The sequence below is a fragment of the Miniopterus schreibersii genome (assembly GCF_964146895.1).
Source record: "Miniopterus schreibersii genome assembly, chromosome: 1".
In the NCBI taxonomy this organism is placed as follows: domain Eukaryota; kingdom Metazoa; phylum Chordata; class Mammalia; order Chiroptera; family Miniopteridae; genus Miniopterus; species Miniopterus schreibersii.
Genome location: NC_138101.1, coordinates 168537652 through 168555677, shown reverse-complemented (window position 1 = coordinate 168555677; position 18026 = coordinate 168537652). Strand labels below are relative to the sequence as shown.

Here is an 18026-nt window from a genome sequence, read left to right as displayed (position 1 = left end):
GGTTGTGGATTCGAGCCCCAGTGGGGGTGCATGGGAGGCAACCAACTGCTGTTTCTCTCCCTCTCCCTCTAAAAATCAATAAAAAGAATATTAAAACAAAACAAAACCAGATACCATTTCAGGCCTACTAGAGGGGTTAAAATTAAAGCGCGATAGCTCCAAATGTTGGCAAACATGCGGAACACTGGAACTCTTGCACATCACCGAGTGGGAATACAAAACGTTATAACCACTCTGGAAAACTGCTTGGCAATTTCTTATAAAGTTAAGCATAACACAGAATGACCCAGAAATTCCACATCTGTATTGCCCCAAGAGAAGTAAAACATGCCTACAAAACGACTTGTGCAAGAATATTTATAGCCACTTTCTTCCTAACAGCTAAAAACTGGAGCAACCCAAAGGTCCATCCTCAGGTGAATGGATCAAAGTATTCAACGGAATACTTTTCGTCAGTAAAAACAACTGCTGATTCATGCAACAGTAGGGATGAGTCTTAAAAACAATGTGCTGAGAGAAAAAAGCGGACACTAAAGAGTACCTACCACCCTTATTATTGAGATGATGGGAATCAGAGGAACGGTTGCCTAAGGCATATTGGGAAGAGCAATTGCTCTATATCCTGATTGGGTGGAAGTCACACGGCTGTTTACATTTAGCAAAACTGATCACATCGTACCTGAAAAAAAACTATGCTTTTTCACTGTATGTAAATTTTACCTCAATAAAAAAATGGACGGGGAGAAAAAGACTGGCGGCGGCGTTGAAAAGTAACACTAACCGACGTAAGGAGAAATTCAGCGCGGGAGGCCCTTTTTAAAAAAACATTAGCTGAAGAAACATTCCGGTAAGTTCTGCTGGGTTTACGTAACTCCGTCTGAGCTTCTCCGTGCTTCCTCGGGGACCCGCGGGGCCCCGGGAGCACCTGAGCGGATTCAGACGGGTCGCCGCCTCGCCCGGCCCGAGTTCCCGCCCCTGGCGGGACTCCCGAGTCCCCCTCGTCGCTCCGCCCCTCATCGCGGACGCGCCCACAAAGTCGCGTTGCGGACCCGCCCATCGACTCCACGCACACCCATCTGAACCGTCCGTTCACCTTTCAATCAGTTCAAATGTCGCAAGGAGCAAGCCAATCGCAAGCCTCGTCGAAGGGAAGAGGCGGGCACGCCTCCCGGAAGTGTTGGTTAAAATCCCTCCAATCAGAGGCTCGGTGTGGGAAGTTTGAATTTAGCTGAGGCCCGAGTTGTAGGCGTTCCTGCTTTAGAGGCAGCGGCGGTCTTCCAGACCCGGAGTTCCTTTGGTTTTAGTTTGGTTGAGGTTTCACGCTAGAACTGCCTCAGGTAGGTGGGCGCTGGGGAGCTGGAGGGAGGGCGCTGGCCTGCTTCCTTCTAGAGGGTCTCGAAGGATCTGAGGACCAGCAGCTAGGAGCTGGACGAGCCGCGCTCAAGGGGAGGGTCCGCTAGGACCGCGTTTACTTGTCCTTCCTGAAGCTGATGACACAGGCCTCCAGAAGATTAAATATTTGTTGCTTGGATCTAGGTAGTTTCACCGCCGGGGCGTAATTGGCCTTTGGAGTTGTGGATACTTAGCATCTTTGATCCTGACATTAAATTTAAGTAGCCCCTCCCAAATCCTGTGACAACTGTAAACACCCGGGCTGAGAACCCGTCGGCAAGCGAGAATAAGGCGTTTTCGACTTTCAAGCTGGAAGGGGCTTCGGTCAGCCAAGGAAGAGAATTTAGATGTTTGTGAAGAGCCAGACTGCCTTGCTTGGGATCCCAGCTGCACCGCCTTTTAGCTGTGCTCACGTGGGCAGTTAATTTACCTTATTTGTATAATGGCGGTAATACTCAACCACCCTTCAGGGTTTAAGTGATAAATATGCCTTTAGTATTAGTGTTCGCCCTCTCTCTCTCTGCCGTGTATAGTGCTATGCTGTATTTCAAAATAACGAATACGTACGTTTTATTTCTTTAATATTCAGCAAATTAATACTTGGGGGAGGTGGCAAGTCAAATAGGGGAGAGTTCTTGATGAAAAGCACAGTCCTTTGTCACTTCCCCTGGGCTCATAAAGGCGAATGTTATAGCATCCAGGTCAGACAAATTCTCATTTTTTATACTCTGTTGATAGTTTAAACGTCATGTAACATTCTAATTTGTCGCACTTCTTGTGCAGGCTTTTCTTTCATTTGTAGTTTTCTAATGGACTTTCTTAGTTATTATTGTTGAAGACTATCGTGTGCTTATAACTTTTTAAACTTCCTAACTGCAGACCCCCTCTCCCCATTTTTCTTTTAACCTGGGAAGAATCTTCTCTGGAAAACCAGATCTTTTTCTCCAGTTTGTTTTGGTTGCTCTCTATACCAGATGCATAGGTAACTCCCTTAGACTTTCCATTTGCCTTTATTCTTTTTGTCAGTTCCATGCATGGTTTCTTGGAATCCATGACATGCTCTTTCTTGTCCTCCTTTGTGTTGCTTGAATAGTTCTCAAGGATCTTTCTATGAAAAGGGTATATGCCAAGTAAACTATATAATTTCTTACATGGCCGAAAATGATTTTATTCTGCCTTCCCAAGGGCACACTGATTTGATTATCCTTCTATGTTACCATGGTAATCCGTCTGAAAACCCTTCTTTTTCTTAATTGGGTATATTCAGTGCCTGCTTATCATCCCTACTTGTCTTATAGGCATCTCATGTGGTTTTGTTTTTTGGTTTGAGAGAAAAATGTCAGGCTGCCTGCATTCATCACTGGGGAAGGTTAAGAAACTGTCCTGTATATTATGGACTGTAGCTTCCTGAGCTTCACTTTATTTGTCAAACAAGGTCCTATTTAGAAACCCAAAATGGGTTGTGGCATCTTATCTTTCGATAACCTCCTTCCCACTCTTCAGTGTCACATTTCATTTTATATTTCAATATTTTAGAAGCTTCTCAGGATGGGACAGGAGGTTCTCAGGATGGGACAGGTGAACTGGAATCTTAGTTTTTTAAATAATAAATTGAAAATCCATGTAAGTTGGTTTGTCTCCCTTTTCCTTGACAGGATGTCTTCACATTTTGCCAGTCGACGCAGAAAGGATTTAAGTACTGATATGATTAGAACTAAAATTGCTCATAGGAAATCACTGTCTCAGAAAGAACACAGACATAAGGAATATGAACGAAATAGACACTTTGGTTTGAAAGATGTCAACATTCCAACCTTAGAAGGTAGACATCTTCTTGAATTAGACGAGACATCTCAAGAGCTTGTTCCAGAAAAGGCCAGTGTCAAGCCAAGTAAGTAAAGGTTTATTGTATTTTAAGTGCTTTGAAGGGTGAAGAAAAGTTGGTTTAATAACAGGTTAAAAAAACTCTGACCGGAAGAATAGAGTTTTGTAATCCATTTTGAATAACTTGATGTTTTCTATTGTCTATTTAAGTAAAGGCTAGGGTAAAGCTATTTTAGCTATGCTAGAGCCATTCACTTATGGAATATTATAACACTTTATTTTCTATATTGCCTTATAGAAATTCTAAAGTTCTCCTAGAGCTTGGGTAAGACAAACGTTGACAAGATAAATTGATAAGGGACATAAAAATAGAACTGATTGAAGAATCTATGAAATAAGGATACTTTGCTAATGAAAACATTTCTTAGAAGGACAAGGAATTCTTTCCTGTAGTTTGCCCAAAAGGGTCATCCGGAAGGAAAACAGCTGATAAAGAAAGCAATGATCTCAGCAAAAGATAAAAATAATATAAATAGAGGGTCTTAGAAGGCAAGGGATGCTATAGAGAAGAAAGAGAACTGAAAAGTAACTTTTGCATTTAACCAGGAGCCACTGGACTCCTATTTAGTTGTGTTTATATAGCATGCACTAGGAGCTAGATTACAGTGAAATAAAGGATAAATGATGAAGAAATGGCAGAAAGATATAGTCTTCTTAGACATTTTATAGAAAAGGAATGAGATGTGAAGTCGTTTAAATGTTCACTGCTTCAATTTTATAATTTTCCAGGACCAGTGTAATATGTATGAGGTACAAGACATCCAACATAATTGCGCTTAATTGATTCTGTAAAAGAGGAGGTTCTGTAAAAAATTGATTTTGTAAAATATTTCTTTCAGATTTATTATTTTTATGATTCTATAGCAAAGTGAGAGAGAAAAATTGGATGAATGTGCTATAGAGTTCTTTTTGTTTTTGAGATGAGATGATCAGTGCATGTTTGAAGGCAAAGGAAATGGGTTGGTTGTAGACAGAGAGTAAAGAAGGATATCTCTTATGAGTTGGGAGGAAATAAAAATTGGGCCATAGAATGATATAGGATGACCTTTAAAGAAAACACTAGACATTTTTTGCCTGAGAAGATGTGATGTTATTGCTTCCCAAGTTGGCTCCTTGCTTCTACTCTTGCACTCTCAAATATTCCATTCCTTGACCCAAATCTCTCAAATGAAAGTAACCCTGTCAGTATGCTATTAAAATATCTTTTGTTGCCTAGCCCATGTGGCTTCTTAGTTGGTTGAGTGTTGTTCCATGCACCAAGAAGTTGCCAGTTTGATTCCCAATCAGGGAACATGCCCAGGTTTCAGGCTTGATCCACAGTAGGGGGTGTGCAGGAGGCAGTCAATCAATGTTTCTCTCGCCCCCTCTCCCTTCCTCTCTCTAAAATCAATGAAAACATAATTTAAAAAAATAAAATATCTTTTGTTTGTTTGCCGTTTGCAAAGGTCTAGGAGTAGGAGTGGGCCTGTTATGTTCCAGAGAAAGCAAGTAATTGATCATGTCTATGAAAGAAGGAGCAAGGGGAGCTAAGTCCTGTAGAGCCCTAAGGGCCTTCATTATAAGGACATTGGCTTTTGCTCTGGAAATGAAAAACCATTAATGAATTAATGGGAATTTATGTAATCTGGTTTACATTTTCAAAGTGTCAATTTGGCTATTGGGTTGAGAATAGGTTGTGGGGTGACAAGCATGGCTTCAAGGTGACCAATTAGGAGACTACTACAATAATTTAGTTGATAGCTGATTGTTGATCAGTGGTAGCAGAAAAAATAGGTGGTTGCATCCTGGGTATATTTTGTTTTGTTTTGTTTTTTTGTTTTTTAAATATATCTTTATTGATTTCAGAGAAAGGAAAGGAGAGAGAGAAAGAGAGATAGAAGCATCAATGATGAGAGAGTCATTGATAGAGCCAGCAACTCGGGCATGTGCCCTGACCAGGAATCGAACCCCTATCGCCTGGATCCCAGGTCGACACACAACTGCTGAGGAAGGGAGGAGAGAGAGAGAGAGAAACATCAATGATGAGTCATTGATCGGCTGCCTCCTGCACGCCCCCTACTGGGGATCCTGGGAATCAAACCTAGATGTCCTGGATCATAGGTCAATACTCAACCCCTGAGCTATGCCAACTGGGCAGTATATGCTTTTTAAAAGTAAATTTATTGAGTCGTGCAGTGCTCTTCCTGGACGAACATACTCATTCTTCAGATCCCTTCTCAGGTAGCCTGTCTTCTGAGAAACCTTCCCTTCCCTTCCCTGATCTCCTCAGGTTTGTACTGAGTCTCTATTGTGTTTGTGTCTTCTACTATTTGTTCTTTGCTAAACCAGATTGAAACTGTGTTCATCTCCCCACAATACTGCGAGGAATTCAAGTTCAGATATTCTCTTACTTATTCTTACTGCCTAAAACTGTCTGGCACATAGTAACCACTCATATTTTTCAAACCAGTTTAAATAAACATGAGAATACGTAGGTAGAAACCTTAAGCTGAGGTGGGAACTAGAGCTACTGTCAAGTAGCTTTAATATCAAAGGCAAAATTTGTATTAGTTACGCCAAAACTTAGTGGCTTAAAACAACAAAACACATTTATTATTTCACACAATTTTTGTGGGTCAGGAATTTAGGTGCGGCTCAAGATGTCATCCAGTAATGCACCTGACGGCTTGACTAGGACTGGAGGATCTGCTTCTAAGATATTCACAGGACCGGCAAGTTGATGCTAGCTTTTTGGCAGGCGGCTTAGTTCTTTATCACGTGGACATCTCCATAGGGCTGTCTGATTTTCTTTCTGGCTTCACGTGGCCACTGGCTTTCCCCAGAGCAGGTGATCTAAGAGAGAGCAAGGCAAAAGCTGGAATATCTTTAATAATCTAGTCTTGGAAGTCACACTCCATTTCCACAGTACTTTTTTGGTTACACAGGTCAGCCCTGTTCAGTGAGGGAGGGGACAACACAGGGGCATGACTACCAGGAGGTGAGAATCATGGGAGGTCAGCTTAGACGCTGACTATCATAGAATTTAATTAAGTGAAAAGGGTAGTAATACATGTCTAGTGCATAGCAACAGTAATAAATATTTTAACAAGTGAAGGCAAAAGGAATAGAGATTTTAAAAGAATAGGGATTGAAATAACTTGTGATTTGAGTGCTAAGGCATTGACAAGAAGTTTCTCCAGGATTTCTTAGTAGCTGTTGAAGTTAGACAAAATGATTTTTTAGGTATTTGCATAACTTTTGACCTGAAATTTTTCACATATTGTGTATGTATGTGTATGTTTGTTATTCTTGCTTAGAGTCAGTGAAAACTCTTCTACACGAGCAACGGAAACAAATGCTCCAGAAATACAAAGAAGAAAAGCAACTTCAAAGATTGAAAGAGCAGAGAGAGAAAACTAAACGAGGAGTGTTTAAAGTGGGTCTTTATAGACCTGATGTGCCTTCATTTCTTTTTTCAAACCAGAATACTATGAAAGCTGAGCCAGTAAAGGTAAATTTAGTATTCTAACTAGATATAGAGGAATAGTTCCACTTAACAGTCCCTTTTTCTTCAAGAGATTGCACTTGATTTTAGTCAGAAGGCTGAGAAGCAGTGCCTTTAGGAGACTAAATGACTAAATTTAACCGTTTCCCTTAGTCCCTTTATTCATTTAACTAATTGGTAGGAAGTGGAAATGACAGTAGTAGCTCAGAAGATGAAAATCAGGTTTCTCAATGTAACAACAGGTAGTTGAGATAGGATAAAAATAGGAAAACAAGCAGAGCCAGGCTAAACAACAAAGGCTATGCCAGAGGACTTGGCATTTATCCTTTGGGATGTGGAGAGTCAAGGGAGGCTTTTAAATGAGGTTGCACCATTATAAAATTTATAATGCAGGAAGCGCCCTGGCTGGTGTGGCTCAGTTGGTTGGGGCATCATCCCGTACACCAAAAGGTGGTGGGTTCAACTGACTTAAAAATAATTTAAATCAAACCAGAACCAGAAAAAAATAGTAATTTAAGTTAGCAAGTATCTTTTTGCCATAAATGACTACAGATAAACTTTAACTTCAAAATGGGAACTTTATTTCATAATGAGACATGGAGGTAAGTATGCAAGTTCATTTTTAAAAATTTTTTATCTTGTTTTGATTGTTTTAAGGCTCTTCCATCTTTTGTGCGGATGACAAGGTCAAAGACCAAAGACCAAATGGAGCTGACTAAGGTATAGTTGATAGTAGATAATTGTTACTAAAATGACAAATTGTACTTTCTTTTCTCAGAATAAATAAATTGATTTTTAATCTGTCAGCTTCAAGTATAGTGATTATTTTACTGGAGTTAATAGTACCAGAATCACTGCTATTAGTATGGTGAGATAGAGCGGTTTTGGCTAAATGCTAAGGAATTATTCACTTTTAATGGTCTTTATCTAGACATCCTTTATGAGATCTATACCAAACTTTGTCTTTGAGTCACACTCTTTTCTGTTAGTTTACTGGTCGTCTATCATGCATTCCATGTTACCATAAAATGCAGATGGGAATATAAAGCACATAGGATGGGTGTTATAAATTATAGGTTTTCAAAACACTGTGATGGATAAAATTATTAGGATTACTAAAATAAAGGAAAGTGAGCAAGGGGTAAGTAGCATGCCCCTTTGTCAAGTGAGAAAGCTATGTTTCATGTATCCAATACATTTTGAGTCACTGCCGTGTTCTTCTAGGCTCTAGGATTTAACAGGGAACAAAATAATTCTGTTTTTAAGTGAGATAGGCAATAAACAAAATAAGTACATATTATGTCAGGTGGAGATTTTTAAAAAGGGGTGGAGGTGGAGGGGGGGTACTGAAGTAGGTGGAATTTTGATTGGGCCTCACTAAGATGGTGGCATTTTGAATGAAGTCTTCAAGAAACTAGAAGAGTGAACTATTGCAACGAGTTTTCTATCCAGGAGGAGAATTTTCTAGACAAAATTCAAAAGTCTTGAAGTGAAAACATGCCTGGTATATTTAAGGACTCCCAGATGATTATAGGCAGCTCTTTTTAATAGCTTTGGTTATTAGCATTTCCTAAATTCTAGGAATCTAAAAAAGCTTGTAAGAAAATTTATATAATGGAAAACTTTTTTCTTTATTCCATTTTATTTGGGCCAGTGGATTTTCTGCTGGGTTATTTACAGTGGTCAGATTTCAGATGAGGGGTCAGGTTAAAGATCAGAAATGTGGTGGTTTGGGTCATTATTTAATTAAATCACATAGCACCTAATCTTTTTGAACAGATTGCTAATGGGAGTGATGTTCGAGCAACTCGATCTGCTCAAAGACAAACTTCTGAAAAGAAAGTGTTGAACAAAGAGAAAAAAGGTAGGAATATTAACAGTTATAAGCTCTGTTGTTGCCACAACAATAATAATTACAAAATGCATTTGATTTGATGATTTTTCCCCCCACAGCTGAACAGCCTGAAATGCCCACCTCAGGGAGAGTGACTCGATCGGCTACTCTAGCAGCAAAGCAGATGGCCAGAACAGTCTCATCTACTGCAACAAGAAAGCCAGGGACAAGAGCTACTAATGGTAAGAACTATTTCTCGATCAATGACTGAACTAGAATGTTTTGGTCCTTGGGGTTTTCATCATGTACTCCCCTGAGTAGAAGAGGAGGAAATGGGAGATTCCAGTTCCCTGAAGATGGGGTCTGTGCCCCGACATCCAGTTAGCACTGGGTGCTCAAACGTGGGAGTACCTGAATCGGTATAAGCAGTGCTTCAAAGTGAAAGATTAATAGCCCCAATAAATTACACTCTATCCATTTGGAAAGCAGTGTAACCATTTAAGAACAATGTTGTGAAAAAATGCTTAATAACATGATTCATGATATATTAAGCGGGGAAAGAAAAACAGGTCAAAACCTGAACAGAGTAGAGTAAGCACAGTTCTAAAATATGTATGTGAATATCTGAACATAAGGAAAAAATGGAAAAATGTACCCTGGAGCGTCAACAGTATTACTGAGTGTTGGGTGATTTTTTTTTATTGTTTTTGTGCTTTTCTTTATTTTCCTAACGTTCCGTAATATATATTTGTTATTCAGAGGCAAAAGGTAAAGTACTTTAATACCTTTGTTTTGTTTTTGAAAACAGATGGCCTGTATTTGGCAGGAAATTTAATCTGTTTTTATCTTTTATAATAAGACTTTTAATCATAAAGTTCTTCAAGATGTACGTTCCTATTGTTGCCTTTTTTCCTTTCCCAGATTACCTAGTGCTTTTAATGCAGCAATTTCTGTTTCATCAAAATAGATGGCTTGTTTTATTTTTATTTTAGATAATGAAGCAGAAAGAAAAGCAACAAATCCAGGAAGACCTGCCAAAAAGATAGAAACTAAAACTGACAAGGTAGTGTGTAAACATGTTTATTTCTAGATACTTTGGTAACCTTATTGCTGCTTTCATAAAGTTGAAATTAAGCATACAGAGCTGCTCAAGAGGTTAACTTACATGAGTGTTAAGAACCTTTGAATCATAAAGAAGCATAAGAGGATTTACTCTTGTTTTCAGGTATCTTATCCTCAGAGCTTTATAAGCAGAGAAAACATAATTTGGTTAACAGGAGATAGAATAAAATAATAACAAGGCTGACAGAAACTTTCCTATGAGAATTAGCTTTGATCGGATAGCAGGAAATGCATTGGCTTTGGATTTAATTAGGCCCGAGTTTGAATATTGTTGTCTCTGTTTCCAATTAGTTATATAACCTTGGGCAAGTTATGAGTTTTTGTTTTCTCATCTCTAATGTGTAATACCTTCATAGACTAGTATGAAGAGTTAAATAATCTAACATTTCTGTTAGCATCTAGCATAGGGCCTAGTAGAGTCTTCGAAAAAGAGTCACAATTTTAAAGACCCAATCCCTTGGTTTATAATCCATGCTACAGTCCCATAACCTTAAAAAAATGAAGTTATGCTAAAGTGTAAGAAACCTCACTGGATTTTTATTAAAAATCAGACATCCTCCAGGAAGGCAATGTAGGGCAAATCTTCACAGACAAGCAGCTGTACCTCAGAGTTCCTCCCTTTAGATTGATTTTCTTCTTAAGGATTATTACTCGATTATTTTTTTGTGTGCGTTGTGTGTTTTTTTTGCAGTGACATTGGTTAATAAGATTATATAGGTTTCAAGTGTACATTTCTATGATACATGATCTGTAAATCACTCGTTTTTACTTTCATTCCCATGCTGGCCTCGGAGACAGTGTTACCGTTAAACTCTTGCCCAGGTTGAAATACTCTGGTCTCAGTTCATACCTCATTAAGAATCAGAAACATAGAAACCATTAAAAATTATTTTTAGCCGGGCCAGGCATGGCTCAGCAGTTGAGCATCGACCTAGGATCCAGGCGATCAGGGTTCGATTCCTGGTCAGGGCACATGCCCGGGTTGCGGGCTAGGAAGCCGATCAATGACTCTCTCATCATTGATATTTCTATCTCTCTCTCTCCCCCTTCCTTTCCTCTCTCTGAAATCAATAAAGATATATATATATTTTTAATTATTTTTAAATGGGTGAGCGGAAAAGGTAAAGGTGGTCAAAGGTACAAACTTCCAATTATAAAATAAGTAAGTCCTGGGGATATAATGTGTAGCATGGTGACTATAGTTAATTATACTGCACTGTATATTTGAAAGTTAGAAAGAGAGTAGATCTTAAAAGTTCTCATCACAATAAAAAAAATTGTATCTATTATGTGTGGTGATTATTTTGCAATATATGCAAATATAGAATCATGCTGTACACCTGAAACTAGTATAACGTTAATGTCAATTATATCTCAGTAAAAAAATCAAGTAACAAGTTAACTTGAAAAAGAAAATGCACTTCACATTTTATATGGTTAATCTTACTGTGTCACATTGAAAAATATTTTTGTTCATGTGATAAAGGATTTGGTCCTTGACGATAGTAGTCATCCAATAAATTTTAGATTTATGATTCTCAAACCATTTTAATTATCAACATAATTAAAGTAAAAAGATATGTGTTCGAGTAATTTTTTCCACCTTAGTTTTCATATATTTTAATTTGTTGTAATACCTAAAACTTATTATTTATTTTGTTTGATAAGGATTGGCTCTCTCTCTTTCTGGATCATAGCAATGGTTTAGTGTAGCTGGTCCTCTGATTCCTTGTATACATTTAGATGTATTTGTTTTTGTCTCTTAAATTATGTACATGGCACATATATTTCAACTTCCACATTTTCAGGCCTGTAAAAATTGACCAAATATATTCCCAAAAGAGAAATGCTCACTTTATTTTTTTTATTCATATCTAGGTCATTTCTTTTCAAGTTGATAGTGAAGAAGATAATTTGGATTCACAAACCAGTGCAACAAGTGATGGAGTCTTATCAAAAAGGGAAAACTTGCCTAACACAAATCCTGCAAAAATGAAAGGAAAGAAGTCCTTTGCACCTCAAGATTTTATGTTTCAGCCTCTCGATGGTCTGAAGACCTATCAAGTTACACCTATGACTCCCAGAAGTGCCAATGCTTTCTTGACACCCAGTTACATCTGGACCCCTTTAAAAACAGAAGTGTAAGAATGTAATGTTAATAATGGATTCCTTGCTAAGATGGATAACAAACACCTTTCTTGGATTTGTCCTGTGCTTTTTAAAGTTATTGTTTAGTTAGTAAATGATGTTAATTATAAATCATGAGAATTTGGTCTTTACAAAAAATTCTTCAGAAGGCTACAATAATGTGTTTGACAGTTTTGATATTTCCTATGTGTTGTTAGCATTTTTATGGTACAATTTGTGTTTTTCTGCTTTTAATAAGTGACTGTCATAATACTTAGAAATAAATTTTAGAAAGAAGAAATTTCTATAATACTGTGGTTCAGACATGGTTTGGGTTTTTGTGGTTTTTTGCTAAGTATTACTTTAGAGAAACTATAAAGACAAAAATGATTAACTTGCAAAGTGGAGAGATGGAGGTGGGAAGAAATCAGTGGGAATCTTTTAAAGAAAGGACAGGGTTGTTTTGCAAAGACTGGCAAATTTACTAGAAGCTGCTCAGTAGCACCTAAGACTACTAGGTGATTATGTTCTATTAAGAGATCTTCAGAATCTGTGGATCACATTATAGCTAGTAAAGGTGGACATTCCCACTATGGTGTTTAAAATATTCCTCTATAGAATAGACACATTTAAAAATATATATAAGCTAATTTCTGTTTTATCTCAGTTTTTAAAAAAGCAACATAATTTTGAAATTCATATAGGGAGTTATATTTCATGAAGTATATTTTTGCTATTGTTTTTAGTGATAAGACTCAAGATGCAACAAAAGAAATCTGGGCACAAAAATGTAAAATTGACTCTGCCAAGACAGTACATCAAGACTCAAATAAATTACAATACCCTCTGGATTCTCTAACAGTTTGGAATAAAGGTATGGTATTTCAATTAAATTTTTACTTCTCTGGATTATGATTTATTGCAGATTTGTTTTAGAGCCCTTTTCACCATATGGTTCAGGGATGTGATCTCAGGGTCAGAAGAGGTCAGAAAACATGAAAGGTCTGGAGAGAGGGACGGTTGGTATTAGGAATACAGACTGATAAAAGGGAGCATAGATATAAATTTGAAGAGATGAAAAGATTGAGAGACATTTTAGAGGTGTGTTGAATGAAATCATTGAAGCAGAAATAAAGTTTTGAATTTCAACATTGAAAAAAATTGAAGATTTAAAAAAAAGTCTTGTGAGGGATATCATTGTAGGAGTTGTTGCTTTGAAATTTATATGTAATATTTTCTTCAATCTGTAGAAAATGTCTTAAATAAAAATGAAACTACTACTGAAAATTCAAGCGGCCTTCCAATAAATGAAGTCCCATCACTTGAAATGAATGAAGATCAGGTATCTCAGCCACAGCATGATGTGCCATATTTCAGGTTTGTCTATTGGTTCCTAGTGTAAGAATTTTGTATTAATGTCTAGACATTTAAAACCAAAATGAAACTATTTCACCTTAATATAATAGATGAATTTTGGGGAAACTGACTTTGGGTGATTTTCAAAAGGTAGAAAAAAGTACACATGAGAAGTCTTTTTCCCAACTCTGCCTCCCAGCCCCATAGTTTGAAGCTTCCATGGAGGCAAGTGTTATTCATTTCTTCTGAATATTTCCAGGTAGATAATGCATGTGTAGACAAACATAAACATGTTTGGTTTTTTCCTTTCTTTTTTTCTTCAAATTATAAGAGAAAGCTTATTTAGAAAGTTACAGAGGTAATAGAAGTGAGCCACCTTGGCTGTGTAGGCTGAGGAAACAAATTACAGGTGCAAAAGAAGGGCCCTTGGAATTTAGGAGAAGGAAAGGCAAAGGCAAAGTGCCTGGAGGGAAGAAGGGGGGGACAGAAAGGCGACAGTGTGCTGTTTTTTCTTTTTTTATATAACTAATAGTATACTATTCTGTTTTCACTTTATTTTCATGTAGAAGACATTCTGTTTTAGTACTTGAAGAGCTTTCTCATGTTGTTGTTTTGAGTATGTTTTTGTAATGGCCACACAGTATTCAATTATATGGATGTGCCACAATTTATTTAATAGGTAGATCCACCTTGCTGGTTATTTACATTGGGTTCGCTATTGCTTTTGCAATCAAGGCTTCAAAGAACAACCTTGTATGCTTTTCAGTTCTTTCATATAAAGATCTTTATTGACGTTCCCTCCAGCAAGGTATGTTAGTTTCTATTTGCTCACCTCCCCCCAACCCCCCCAAAGAAATCAAAGTAATGTTTACTTTATAAAAGATGAATGGTAGGAGTTGGTAGGAGGCTCTCTGGCCCACTAAATCGTGAGATCGGATTATGTTTCTCCAACTGTGAAGAGTAAAAATTAACAGAATTTATGTCACCTAAATACCTTGGAAACAAATCAAAGGGCTGCAATTGGAGAAAGACCCAAACATGCCACATCACACAGGAAGTGACTACATACTATTATTCTTGCGTGAATGTAGCGGGAAAATTCGAATACCTTTTCCAATGCAACATTAACAATTCTTTTGAGCTTTGCCAATCAAATAGATAAAATAATATCTTGATACAGTTTTAATTTTTGTTTGCTGTATGATGAATGCATGTGTTTTTATATATTTGAAAGCCATTTCAATTGTTTTTAGAACATAAAGTTTTAGAATTGTAGGAGATTTTAAAGATTACCTAGTCCTTTGTGTTGTTCAACTGAGATGATACGCAATGCCTCCATATGTTACCAACTAAATAATGTCAGATCTAAGCCCTATCTCCTTTCTTATTAATTAAGTTGCTCTCTTTTATGAGATACAACAGCTGAATTCTTATAAAATACAAGAATCTGTAGGTATAAACAGCTAAATTTTTCTTCTAAGAAACAAAAACTATCCTCAATTTCTCCTTCTAGGATGCTTTTTATAAAGAAACATTAAATTTACCATAGGCCATGGTTTCTCACCCTTGGCACTATTGACATTTTAGATTATATAATTCTCGGGGGGGAGGGTCCTCTACACTATAAGATGTTTTGTAGTATTCCTGGCCAGTAGCACTCCTCTAGTTCTGGACAATCAAAAATGGCCTCCAGACATTGTCAAATGTTGGTGGTAAGGGGTGGGCAGGGGGTGGGGGTGCAAAATTGTCTCCAGTTGAGAACCACTGCCTTTGGACAGGCTTAATAATTAGAGAGAGTCTATAAGGCCCTATTACTGAAATTCCAGATTTAACAGTTTTTATCTTCAACTTAGTCTTGGTAGTTGGGTTGGTCTTAATTTCATAGATGGTAACAGAGAACTAAGAACTAAAGGAGTCAGATTCTTTCTATTCAGCCTCTGAAAAATAAGAATAGAAAAAAATGCCATAGCCGGGTTGCGCAGTGGTTAGAGCATCAGCCCACGGATTGAAGGGTCCTGGGTTTGATTCCGGCCAAGGGCACATACCTGCATTGCAGGCTGGATCCCAGCCCTGGTTGGGGCTCATGCAGGAGGCAACCAGTCGTGTCTCTCTCACATCAGTGTTTCTCTCTCTTTCTCTCCCTTCTACTCTCTGAAAAGCAATGGAAAAAAATATCCGGTGAAGATTAAAAAAATAATAATAGAGAAAACTAGAAAGATTAGCTTGAAAAGTAAGTCTTGGCATTAACCGTCCACATAAGTTTTAGGTGTAGAAGGATGGACATATGTAGGAAATCTACTTGTATTTTTGGGATTTTAATATATCACAGTTCATAAAATAATTAAGCTTCAATTCTGGGAAGTTAATATTGTATAAGTGTCATAATGCTAATACTTAGATATTGGTGTGGGAAACATTTGTAAAACTGAAGTTTATGTCATAATTTTAGAAATATTCTCCAGTCAGAAACTGAGAAATTAACTTCTCACTGCCTCGAGTGGGACAGGAAGCTTGAATTGGACATTCCAGATGATGGTGAGGGAACATTTATGTATTTTTGTATGTTTTAGCTTTGTTTATCTTAATGTGGTTACACTGATCTGAAACTTAAAAATCTAGTGTTGTTCAACTTGATACTTTGTTAAGTAGCAAAAAATTTTTTTTATCTCAATATATGTTCACTAACATCTCTGTACTCAAGTGATACATGACTTAAAAGATGCAAATAATTAGAATATTGACTCATTCTTGAGAATTAGAATTTGCCTATTTTATTATCAGATTTTCTTCATATGACTATGAGTATCATTCATATCTGGTATTAATTATACAAAAATATTTTATGAATGAAAATTACCTAAAACAGTATAGAACAGATTTTCTGAAAAGTTCCTTAATTTTACTTATTTGGGAAGGTTGTTTAGAAAAAATCATTTGTATGCTGTCAGTGTGAAGCCTTTCTTAACTACTGATGTGCAATGAGTTTTTTGAGGTTGAATTCTTATGCAATACAAGGAAAGGTTCAATGTTGTTGGCTTTGTAACAATATGCAGGAAAAAGAATATTGCTAATTTTTAGCATTAATTGAAGCAGATAGTTAACACTCAGTATTTGCATGACAGCACTTTGTAGTAGAAATTTTTGCTGTGCTTTAAGGTAGGAATTTGATTCTGCAAGCCCTAGGATATTTGGGGTGAGGTCTAATTATCAGCTGGTTGGCTTTGTGATAAAGGTCCTGTTTTGTCATTTAACTTTTAAAAACCTCGTATTTCCTTTAGCTAAAGATCTTATTCGCACAACAGTTGGTCAAACGAGACTCCTTATGAAAGAAAGGTTCAAGCAATTTGAAGGACTGGTGGATGATTGTGAATATAAACGAGGTGAGAAGGAGACCACCTGTACGGATCTGGATGGATTTTGGGATATGGTTAGTTTTCAGGTACGTGGTCAAGTATTTTGAATACACTAACTTTTGAGTCTGCTCTTTTTTTTTCTTTTCTTTAAATGAGGTAACAGTAGTAAAATGGAGGTAACAGTAGCTGCTTAGTTACCTATAATAGTAAATGAGATATTACAAAGCACCTTTATAAACTGTAAAGCACTGTCTACATCTTATGACTGATGTTCCCTCTTCCCCCAAATTGTAAGGATAATTTCTATATGAGTTGGAAATTGAGATTATAGTCAACTGTTGAATAGTCTATAATGATTATACATGTGAGCAAATGAGTAAATCTTGTCTTTAGTAGTTCAGTTCATCTAGCCGCTATTGAGTACCTACTGTGTGCCAGGCATTGTACTAGGAGTTGTCAGTAAGACACATTAGTAAGTCAGACACAAGGTGTGATTCCAATCTAATGTAAAAAATGCTATGATTACACTTTCTAGCTTTTCGAGCTGATTTCAGAAATAAGCATATAAAATACTCTTTCAATAACTAGTACCTAACGATCATTAGTCATCATAATGTCAGTATTACTTTATGACCAGTTTTACTATATTTACCAGTTTTCATAGTAATGAGTTAGTTCACTAGTATCTGTTAGTGATTACCATCTTTTTTTTTTAACTTTATTGTTGACACTGCTACAGATATCTCCATTTTTCCCCCCTTTGCTCCCCCTCCACACACTTATTATCTTTATTGATGCTCATTTTCCAGCTTTGGCCAGTGACAACCTCTTCAAGTTGGCTCCTGGGCCTTTATTTATTTGTTTGCTTTTAAAGAGCTGTATTGAGGTATAATCTACAGATCATAAAAATTTTTGAGAGAGATTGTGAGTACCTATGTGTGTAGAGGGATAGTGAGGGGTCTCAAAGCATGTTTACCAAAGTGTTGACAGTGGCTACCACTTTGGAGGAGACTGGAAATACCAGAAGAATGGGGATCATACATTCCCATCCTACTAGGACATTATTTGAATATTTTAAAATGAGATTGTGTCAAGAGAATGAGAAGACAAGTCACAGATTGGGAGAAAATATTTACAAAAGACACATTTGAGAGAGGGCTGTTCTCCAAAATATACAAAGACCTCTTAAAACTCAACAAGAAAACAACCTGATTTAAAAGCAGACAAAAGGCCTGGCTGGGCGTGGCTCAGTGGTTGAGCGTCGACCTGGGATCCAGGCGATCGGGGTTCGATTCCCGGTCAGGGCACGTGCCCCGGTTGTGGGCTTGATCGATGACTCTCTCATCATTGATGTTTCTATCTCTCTCTCTCCCTCTCCTTTCCTCTCTTTGAAATCAATAAAGATATATTTTTTAAAAAATAAAAGCAGACAAAAGACCTGAACACTTTACCGAAGGAGGTATATACGGCAGTT

General features: G+C 37.2%; 1 protein-coding gene across 1 annotated transcript in view; it reads left to right on the top strand.

The window, feature by feature from the left end:
* Positions 1-1201: 1201 nt before the first annotated feature.
* Positions 1202-18026, top strand: part of DLGAP5 (DLG associated protein 5) — a 36426-nt gene continuing 19601 nt past the window's right edge. The window contains exons 1-12 of the mRNA XM_081145579.1: positions 1202-1337; positions 3048-3283; positions 6573-6766; positions 7418-7480; positions 8540-8624; positions 8714-8836; positions 9587-9657; positions 11595-11857; positions 12590-12717; positions 13094-13220; positions 15649-15734; positions 16478-16638. Coding sequence (XP_081001705.1) covers positions 3049-3283; positions 6573-6766; positions 7418-7480; positions 8540-8624; positions 8714-8836; positions 9587-9657; positions 11595-11857; positions 12590-12717; positions 13094-13220; positions 15649-15734; positions 16478-16638 — 1536 coding nt within the window. The 5' untranslated portion in view covers positions 1202-1337; position 3048. The remainder of the gene's footprint in view (positions 1338-3047; positions 3284-6572; positions 6767-7417; positions 7481-8539; positions 8625-8713; positions 8837-9586; positions 9658-11594; positions 11858-12589; positions 12718-13093; positions 13221-15648; positions 15735-16477; positions 16639-18026) is intronic.